Source organism: Triticum aestivum, chromosome 5B (genome assembly GCF_018294505.1).
Source record: "Triticum aestivum cultivar Chinese Spring chromosome 5B, IWGSC CS RefSeq v2.1, whole genome shotgun sequence".
In the NCBI taxonomy this organism is placed as follows: domain Eukaryota; kingdom Viridiplantae; phylum Streptophyta; class Magnoliopsida; order Poales; family Poaceae; genus Triticum; species Triticum aestivum.
The window spans coordinates 335,753,384-335,763,392 of record NC_057807.1 but is presented as its reverse complement, the minus strand read 5'-3'; the positions used below and the strand labels follow the sequence as shown (position 1 = coordinate 335,763,392).

The 10,009-nt window shown below is 44.1% G+C and overlaps 1 protein-coding gene across 2 annotated transcripts; it reads left to right on the top strand.

Annotated features, from left to right (window-relative positions):
• The first annotated feature begins 2,256 nt into the window (after positions 1–2,256).
• On the top strand, positions 2,257–7,922 carry LOC123111730 (putative disease resistance protein RGA3). Of its 2 annotated transcripts, none has more exons than XM_044532580.1 (5): positions 2,257–2,656; positions 3,654–4,799; positions 5,182–6,396; positions 6,839–6,967; positions 7,187–7,922. In XM_044532580.1, exons 1-4 carry the CDS (start codon positions 2,339–2,341, stop codon positions 6,962–6,964), a joined length of 2,805 nt encoding a protein of 934 aa, XP_044388515.1. In that variant the 5' UTR covers positions 2,257–2,338; the 3' UTR covers positions 6,965–6,967; positions 7,187–7,922. The 2 variants fall into 2 exon arrangements, with proteins under 2 accessions (XP_044388515.1, XP_044388514.1); XM_044532579.1 differs by having other exon boundaries at positions 2,258–2,656; positions 6,805–6,967.
• Positions 7,923–10,009: the final 2,087 nt, after the last annotated feature.

Here is a 10,009-nt window from a genome sequence, read left to right as displayed (position 1 = left end):
TTTACAAACCAAATTATTCAAATTCAAACACACCACATGGTTCAAGTGAAGTAAATAACATGATAAAAGCATGACCATGAAGTGCTATGGAGATGTCACTAATGCTCAACAAGATCATGTTGGAGCTGGGTATGAACTTCTTAGTTCTTGATCCTATGATGTGCTTTGAGGAATGCCTGGATCCTATTAGGATCGTGCTTTGGCTCTATAGGATTACCATTGGTGATGCACCAGAAGTTCTCAGGATTGTCTCTCTCATCTTCAGTGATCATGTTATGGAAGATGATGCAACAAGTCATGATTTGGTATAGAACCTTGCAGTTCCAATACTCGATAGCGCGACGAACGATTGAAAAGCGCTTTTGAAGCACCCCGAAAGCTCTCTCCACATCCTTAGTAGTCCACTCTTTGACATGTTGCAAAGTGAGACCTTTTGTTACCTTTTGAACGGGGAATTGTTCTGACAAATGTGGCCCATGGAGGATAGATGCCATTCGAAGGTAGTAGTCATGACCATTGACCGTATAGTTGCAAGGAGGAGAATCTCTGGCAACAAGCCTAGCAAACAGTGGTGATCTCGATATTACATTTAGGTAATTTTGAGAGCCAGACAATCCAAACAATGAATGTTAGATCCATAGATCCTCATATGCAGCAACCTCAAGAATGATCATTGGATTATTGTAGCGGTCTGTGTACTGACCTTTCCATCATGTAAGACAATTCTTCTAGGTCCAGTGCATGCAGTCGACTGATCCTAGCATCCAAGGCCATCATATGTCTTCAATCGCTGCCAATAGCCTCTCGGTGTCTTCCTCGTTGGGTGCCCTCAAGTACTCCGGCCCAAAGACATCAACTACTTTTGTTAACCTTCGAACGACCTCCAAGATTTGTATCTTCTCCAATGCGGACATAGTCGTCAATACATCAGCCAAACACCCATATGCTAGAACTTGAACAACTGCAATATAGTTCATCAAAGGGCTCGAACCGATCATCATACTTCTCCACAACTTTTGCAATGGTGAGAAAGAGACTTGCGTGCATCCGGAAGCGGCAGCAAAAATACTTCTCCGGATAGGTCGGATTAGGGTCAAAATAATCTTTCATAATCTTGGCATGGCCCTCCGCTCTATCACAGTTGAGTTGTATGCGGGCAAATTGCAATCCTTTCCTCGGCCGCCTAATATCATCGTTGAGAATCATGCCAACGACAATTTCGAAGTCATCGTCATCTTATTCCTCCTCAGATGACAATGAGTCCTCGAAGTTCATCTCTCTCGGCCTCTTCATCTTCAGTTGAAACAATTCAGTTCAATTCAATTGGACAAAACAAAAACGAGACAAAAAACCAAAAAAAAAACTCACCTAGGCAAAACGTTGAACACTTTCAAGGAGGTGGAGGTCTACCAGCTAGCCGCCGGCGTTGATCCCAAACTAGCATGCGCTGGACGTGTGGATGGTCGGTTAAGGTGTGCAAGCCCGATGAGATGCTGGGTAGCCAACGAGGAAGAAGATTTGAGGCAGTTTCCGACGAATCGGTCGATGCGGCGACGACGGTATTTCAGCTCATCCCCGGCGACGGCGATGGTCGCCAATAGCTTGGACTCCGGTAGAAAGGCGGTTAGGGCCAAGGGAGGCGACGAGGTAGCGGCAGAGGCAGTGGACAGTCGATGGCAGGTGCGTCGACGTCGATGCAGTAGGGGTGGCGGCTGGAAAAGTGGGCGCAATGTTTACTCGGCCGCCTGGAGGTCAAGTGTTTTTAGGCACCCGCGGGGCAGAGGAGTAAAACTTTTACTTCGGTATTCGGCTTCGGCTAGGTGTCGATTAGAGGAGTGAACTAAAAAGCCCTTAAGAGCCCCAATTTAGACTTGAGTTGGGATGATCTGGTTAAGAAAGTTTGGAGCAGAAAATATCATGGCGACATACTAACATGACATTCAAAGTTGAAATTATAAAAAAATTGCACAATGTGTAGATTTCTTCATTTACTCCCCCTCCCGAAATACTTGTCGCAAAAATGGATAAAAATGAATGCATCTAAAACTAAAATACGACTAGATACATCTATTCCTCCGGCAAGTATTTCCGGACGGAAGGAGTATATCTGCGTTTGTACGTGTCAAAAAAACATTTGAAGGGTTGGTTCTACATCTTTCTCCACCTTCGAGACTTTGAAAAGTCAAAGTCAAGAAACCAATCAATCTTTTCCGTCAAAAGAAAATGATGAAAATAACAAATAACTCGGTGGATAGTCCTAGTTCTGCTCAAAGCCTCCATTGCCGGCCGCACCTTCTGCTTGTGCTCTTGGTCCACCCCCTTCCTTGTCCTTCCAGTCATGGTTGGTACGGAGATGCTCGCGGCCGCGGCTGTGAGCCAGGTCGCCCGCAAGATCGGCGAAATCATCGGCGCCGCGCAGGGCGAGGTCACGCTGTGCTGCAGTTTCAGCGACGACCTGGAGAGCATAAAGGACACTCTGGTGTACCTAGAAGACCTGCTGAAAAATGCGGAGAGGAACTCCTTCGGAAGCGAGAGGGCAAATCTGCGGCACTGGCTCGCCCAGATCAAGTCCCTGGCCTTCGACATCGAAGACATGGTTGACGACTACTACTCTTCCAAGGAGCAGTTTGAAGGGAGCAGCAGCTATGCTCAGAAGGTAAAATAGTTTGGTCTGAGTAAATAGTTTCCTGTACGATTTGGACCAGATCTGAAGGTTTCAACTCTTCTTCCCAGGAGTTATGATTTCGACCACGAATTTGTGCAATAATTTCAACTCACTAACATCTTGTTATCCATTTTTGTCAATACTTGATTTTTTTTAAGGGAGTACCTAGAACTCATCTAGATGAGATATAATTTGGTCTCATTCACTTTGAAAACAAGAGCATATACAACCCACGTCAGCACACACGCATCTTATAGCATCATATCCAATGGCTATAAAAGGTGAATGAGACCAAATTATATCTCATCTAAATGAGTTCTAACAAAACTGTTTTTTAATCCAAATTCATAACATGTCTTAGTAGGGTTCCCTTTAAAAAGATACAGTATGTGTTACCAGTGCATGCCAGCAACGCTGGTTGATGGCACACATGATGATTATATGCGTTCATGCATTTCATGTCCATGAGGATATCAAAGTAACAAAAGTACTTGGGAACTGTGACAGGGAGTAGTGCTTCCACCCACAATTTGACTGCTGACAACAGTGTTTAGGATTTGTGCAAATCAGTCTGCAAGTCGGCTATCTTTTTACCATAATATGCAGTGAATGTATAGAGCTCTCAACATATGGACCACCAAAATCTTGAGCATGCAAGCTGGAGTGGGACAAGAACATTTTGTTTTAACTTGGTCAGATAGTAAAGAATGAATCATTGAGGGGCAGTGAGAAACAAGTTTCTGTTTGCCATAGTAAAGTACTGCTTACCAGGGATCGTGGTTCTTCCACTCCTGCCACAAGAAGCAACGAATTGTTATGTGATTGCAACTTTAGCCCAACATTTTGGATTTTTTTTATGGCATGTAGCACGAGCACTTCTTCAACTGCATTTTGCTACTCACTCCGTGATCTCACCTATCAAGCTTACAGCTTTTGTTATGGCAGCAAAGATGTTGATTTTTACGTAAAACTGCTTATAAATTTTCAGGGATCATTGTTCTGCTCACTTTCCAATCCCGTGATTTCGAAAGTTAGCATGGTTCATAAGATGAAATCCAAGAGAGAGTTGTTGCAGACAAGGCAACACTTGCCTAATCAATATCATTTCATTTCACATATTAACTCAGTGGTGGATTTTGATGAGAAGCAGACAACATCATACAGAAATAGTGACATTACTCTTTTTGGGAGAGATAGAGACTTAGAAAATCTCATGGACATGATAATGCAGAAAAGTGTCAGTGAGATTTCCATTATTTCTATAGTAGGGCCCATGGGTCTCGGGAAAACAAGCCTTGCGCAGCTAGTTTTCAATGATGCCAGAACAAAGGCATTCAGCTTCAGGATATGGGTTCATGTTTCCATGGGTAATGTCAGCCTTGAAAAAATCGGGAGGGATATAGTTTCACAAACTACCGAAAGGATTGAGGGAAATATGCAATTACAATCAATTAAGAATGATGTTCAAACCATACTTAATAAGTATAGCTGCTTAATAGTATTAGACAGCTTGTGGGGTAAAGATGAAGAAGTGAATGAGCTGAAGCAGATGTTGCTCACTGGTATACAGACAGAAAGCAAGATTGTAGTGACCACCCATAGCTATAAAGTTGCTGAGTTGGTGTCTACTGTTCCGCCTTACAAGTTGTCTGCATTATCTGAAGATGACTGTTTAAATATATTTTCACAAAGGGCAATGGCTGGGCGTGGTGACCCACTGTTCAGGGAATACGGAGAAGAAATTGTTAGAAGGTGTGGCGGCACACCCTTGGTTGCTAACTTTCTTGGATCTGTTGTGAATGCTCAACGACAGAGGCGTGAGATTTGGAAAGCTGCCAAGGATAAAGAAATGTGGAAGCTAGAGGAAGATTATCCTGAAGACAAAATTTCACCACTATTTCCATCTTTCAAGATAATATATTATAATATGCCTCACGAGCTAAGATTATGCTTTGTATACTGTTCAATCTTCCCTAAAGGATCTGTTATAGACAAGAAAAAACTTATTCAGCAATGGATTGCACTTGACATGATTGAGTCCAGACATGGAACCTTACCTCTGGATGTAACTGCTGAGAAGTATATTGACGAACTCAAAGCAATATATTTCCTTCAAGTTATAGAAACGCATCAAGTAAGTTCTTTGGAGCCATACCTATGTTATTGCTTGTTATGTTTTATACTCTGATCACATCGATAAATTTTATTTGCTTGTTAGATTAAACCTCATGATAATATAGATGAAACATTGATTTGGCATGAACCCCATACTATGCACCACAAACTTATGGTTTTAATTTTTGCAGCAAACTGCTATGATATCAGTGTATTCATATGAACTCTTACAAGCAAGTGTGAACTTATCTTCTGTTTATTCTTTGCTAAAATCAACTAAAATGTAACCGCATCAAGGCATGACTAAATTATGCCCAGAAATAATATTCATGAATTCCATAATAAAGTGGGAGTCTGTATATTTTGCTTTAAGTATGTAAACTAATTAACCTCCTCTACAGACTGCTGGAGAAATATTCAATGCATCAGAGGAAATGCTCTGCATGCATGATTTAGCACATGATCTTGCTAGGTCAGTTGCTGGTGAAGATATCCTTGTGATTTTGGACGCGGAGAATGAACGCCATAATAGATTTTGTGATTACCGTTACGCACAGGTGTCAGCTTCTAGCTTACAGTCAATAGACAGCAAGGCTTGGCCTTCTAAGGCAAGGTCACTCATTTTCAAGACTAGTGGTACAGAATTGGAAGATGTCAGCGAAGTTTTTTCAGTGAACAAGTATCTGCGCGTTCTAGATCTTAGTGAATGTTCTGTTAATGAGATACCTGCTTCTGTTTTTCAGCTGAAGCAACTGCGGTACCTTGATGCTTCCACTTTGTCCATTACAACACTCCCTCCTCAGTTTAGTAGCTTTAATAAGCTACAAGCGTTGGATCTTTCAGAAACTGAACTTATGGAATTGCCATCCTTCCTCAGCAACTTAAAGGGCCTGAATTATTTGAATCTCCAAGGTTGCCAGAAACTTCAGGAATTGAAAAGCCTTGATTTGCTGCATGATTTACATTACCTAAACTTGTCATGCTGTCCTGAAGTTAGAAGCTTCCCTGAATCTATTGAAAACCTCACCAAACTTCGTTTCTTGAACCTCTCACGGTGTTCTAAGCTTCCGACGTTACCTAATAGACTACTGCAATCATTTGCTAGCCTTTGTTCTCTTGTAGATCTTAACTTAAGTGGTTTTGAGTTCCAAATGCTGCCTGAGATTTTTGGCAACATTTGTTCACTTCAATATCTGAATCTATCAGAATGTTCTAAACTTGAGGAGCTCCCCCAATCATTTGGCCAGCTGGCATATTTGAAAGCCCTAAATCTTTCATCTTGTCCTGATCTTAAAATTCTCGGTTCCTTTGAATGCCTTACTTCTCTTCAGTTTCTGAATCTCTCAAACTGCACTAGTCTTGAATATCTGCCACTGTGCCTTAAAAAGCTCCAAAATCTTGATGTTTCTGGCTGCCAGGATGGTATAGTACAATCCTGTTCTAGCAGCTCTGGAAGTTCCCCATCTCACCAATTTTCAGAGCAAGCTGAGCAGGTCAGATTAAGTATTGTTATCTCAGAGATCATTCCGGAGGCGCCTGTGATTGGAGATCTGAAAGGAAAGAAGAAATTAGCATCTGCTTCAGGCTTGGATGTAGTGCCTGAAGTTGTTACTAAGGTACATTCCTTGTCATGTACGTTTCCTAGATTAAACTAACAAGTGTGTACTTCCAATTTATGTTTTTTACAATGACCCTTGTTATAGTTTTGCTATAGATTGAGTTCCTGATGATATAGGAAATTATTATGCAAATTTGAACCATGTTGCCCGTAGCAATTAAAAATGCTGAAGAAGTGATACCTTTGTGTAGTTGTTAGTTGTACTCAAACTGGAACTAATTTCTTCGTTGAAGTAATCTCACTGGGTACCTCAACATGCATCGCAGTCACTTTCCACTAGTTCACTACATAGGTCACAGATAATATCTAGAGGTCTGCATCTTACAAATTCAAATGGGGCAGTCAATTATTTTCGATAAAAATGGTGTCATTCTAATTATTCCAATGTCCTTATTTCTTGTTGTAGCTAAATGAAACTGAAGACACACCACTTATTCCAGGGCGCCCGTTCTCATTGTCTTCATCTCATTCTTCGTCCTTTGCTTCAAGCTCAAGGGCACCGTTGGCATATGTCTCATCTTCGGATGTTTCAAAGAACAATAATTTGGTGCCGAATGGAGAGATAACAGGTATATCTAATACTTTAGATAATTTTACTCACAATTCAAACATCTGAATAAGAGGTTCAGAGTCATAGCTTTAAAATAGCATAACAAGAAGGAAAGGTAACCCTCGGGTTCAAAATTATTTGGGCTTGCTTACCATAGTAAGTGAAGTATAAAATCAATACTAGGTTAACTCATAACCATACTAACCTCATGTATGTGTCTACGTGTGAGTTCTCATAGGTACTCAATCCAACGAAAAATGCCAAGAGCCTCAGGACCTCGTAAAAGATGCTCTGATTACTGAAGAAAACATATGCTCATTGGACACACCGGTTCATGTGCATGAAGTGGCCACCGTAGAAGGCGACGCTGACGGCCACGTAATCAAATATAATGGAGTATATCAGCACAGCGTACTATGTGACAGGCCAAATCAAGGGGTTGTCGTACAGCAGTCCAACTGATTGAATGTTCTCTCAGTAAGGTGTTAATGATGTGAATTTGTCATGATCGGCCCTCTCAGCTTGGTTGGGTTTCCGTGGTTATCGGTGATGAGATTGGCCATGAATCAGTGGTTAGGAGAGATTGTTGCCTAGCTACGTCATACTGCTCTGCCTGTTTTGATTATGTGTAGGCAAAGCCTGATGGTTCGGTCAGTGTGCCCGATGAGGTGTTATTTCAAGTTTGGGTCGTGTCTTCACTACTTCTAACCCATCGAGGTTCGCCATCAATGATGTATCATCTGTTAGATGGTTGCCTGAAATGTACCTCTATTTTGATTTTTAGCAGACTTAATGATTTACTCTATATAGCTTTTTGTGCTTGAGAAGAAGGCTGAGTTCTCCTTCAAAACTTGATTCATAGATTTGGCAACTTGGCATTGATCTCTTTCCAAATGTACATATCAAAACCAATTGGTTAAGTAGCAAATTAATGAGTTAGCTACTTGTTATTGAGTTGAGCTATACACACTAAATCCTTCTTGTAAGTACTACCTTTGTACCAAATTATAAGATGTTTTTGTAGGCTATATTTTAATACGGAGGTAGTATATTATTTAGCAGTTAATTTGCCTTTATAGAATCCACCTATGATATTGTATGTCTACATTTGAAGTTATTGATACACTGTAGTGGTATAGATAAGAAAAACTAACAAAAGAAAAGAACCTTGAACACACGGTCGGTCAAGGACAACCGTGTAAAACCCTAACAACGGAACATCTAGCTAAGCTAAGTGTGGAACACAAACCGATTTCACAGACCCAAACACAAGTGCCCCCTAAGGTGGCGTGTGAGAGCATCTCCAACACAGATTCTCAAAACCAGATGCAGTTGTATGGACATAGTTTGCCATCCAATGTGGTACCACATCGATCCACGAACGAGTCCGGTTGTTCGAATTCCTGTAAACCGGACGCAAACCAGGGGACTTTGCAGACGTCTGAACTGCCGCAACATACGTGCACCCCAAAACCCTCTCCGCACAGAGCGGTGGCCACGCAGTCATGCTGGCCAGTCCGCTCCAGAGCTGACATGACTCCACACGGCATTGATGTCAGTCAGAGCGACCAGACCGGACGAGCGGGCGGCACCGTTTCTATGCCGATGCGGCGACCAAGAAGCCTACTCCGGATGGTGCACCACATTGAGTCGACCTCCCTTTCGTTCATCTGCTCGCGCCTATTTAAGCACGGCTCCACCGATGTCTACACCACACCGCATCATTCCTCTCCGTTCCGGCATTGTCCACACCACAGTGCACACCGCACCACCTCACACCATGCTGATGGTTCTCTGCGGAGGCATGCAACGGCTCCGAATCTCCTTCCAGTGTAGATCTTGGCGTTGCTGTCGCCGCTCTCCAGGGCCTTCTACCTCCACGACGGCTAGCTCCCCTGAGAACAAGGAGATCGTCATCTCCTCAGGTGACGAGGAGGAGTAGCCGCCGCACCTCCTTGCGGAGGCTGCGGTCCCGGATGAGGGGCCTGGCGTGACAAGGCCGTGAAGGAGGAGGTGCCGCCGAGAATGTGCGCATGCGCCTCCTCCACTACCTTGGTGACTGTGGCAGTGGTGGCTCCTCGTCGTCGTGGAGAATCATGGCAGCTATGGAGAGGGCGGCCAGGGAAGCGGCATGGCGGCTGCGACGCAACGCGACGCGCCACTCAACGTTCGTGAGGTCAGACTAAGCGCTGACCTGAGTCCTCACGGAGGCCTTAGCCCGTGACCGGTCGCTCACCAATGTGAAGACTTCGCGTGTCTCCTTCGCCACCTCGGGGAGCTCCCCAAGATCGGCGAAGAGTGGTCATGCAGTGAGACCGCAATCGCTGCCGGCAGGGGAAAGGGCAGGATTAAGTTGTTGGTGCACTTAGTTGAGCTTAGTATATTTAGGATTTGTGCTTGAAAAGTATCCGCTTAGTTTATTTCCACATTAGTTTATAAACAAATCCATAAAAGATATTAAAACGCATGTTCTCCCCCCTCCAGGCGTTGTGGTCCTTTCAGTTGTTCACGCAATCGGTCGTCCGCGTTGTCATCCTTGCCTTGGTCCTTCCAGTGGCGGAAGGCCCACCATGCACCGCGGCATCCCTGCCTAGCAGCCACAATGCGCTCGCGATGCAGCTGCTCGGCTGCCTCAACCTAGCAGATCCTCGTCCCCTTTCACTGTTGGCTGCGGATTCTGTCTTGTGATGTCTGCTTGTGCCTTGGAGGCTGGCGAAGTGTGGTAGAAATCACATATTTGACCTGAGGCAGAAATCAATTCACAAACTGACATGCTTTCAAAAAAAATTCACTCTGCTGACCTTTTCGTGTGGCGCCCGACAGCTGGGCGTCGCACCCTACTGTGCAGCGCCCATCACTTAGGCAGCCGAGCTGCGGCCCCACACGCACCTGTGCAGCGCCTAAGTCTTAGGCGCCACACATGTAATGTGCAGCGCCTAGCTCGTGGGCGCTGCACAGTCTGTGTTCTAGTTGGGCTGGCCCCACCCTCTCTCCCCTCCCACCCCCACCCCACACACCCCCACCCCACCCAAACCCTAAGGCTTGCGGCCCTCCTCTCCCC

Excerpts from the sequence above, each read along its gene's own strand:
- LOC123111730 (XM_044532579.1), top strand. The coding sequence starts at position 2,339 with ATGGTTGGTACGGAGATGCTCGCGGCCGCGGCTGTGAGCCAGGTCGCC. Across the intron at positions 2,657-3,653 it reads GCAGCAGCTATGCTCAGAAG|GGATCATTGTTCTGCTCACT; the intron begins GTAAAATAGTTT and ends ATAAATTTTCAG. Across the intron at positions 6,968-7,186 it reads GCCGAATGGAGAGATAACAG|GTACTCAATCCAACGAAAAA; the intron begins GTATATCTAATA and ends GAGTTCTCATAG.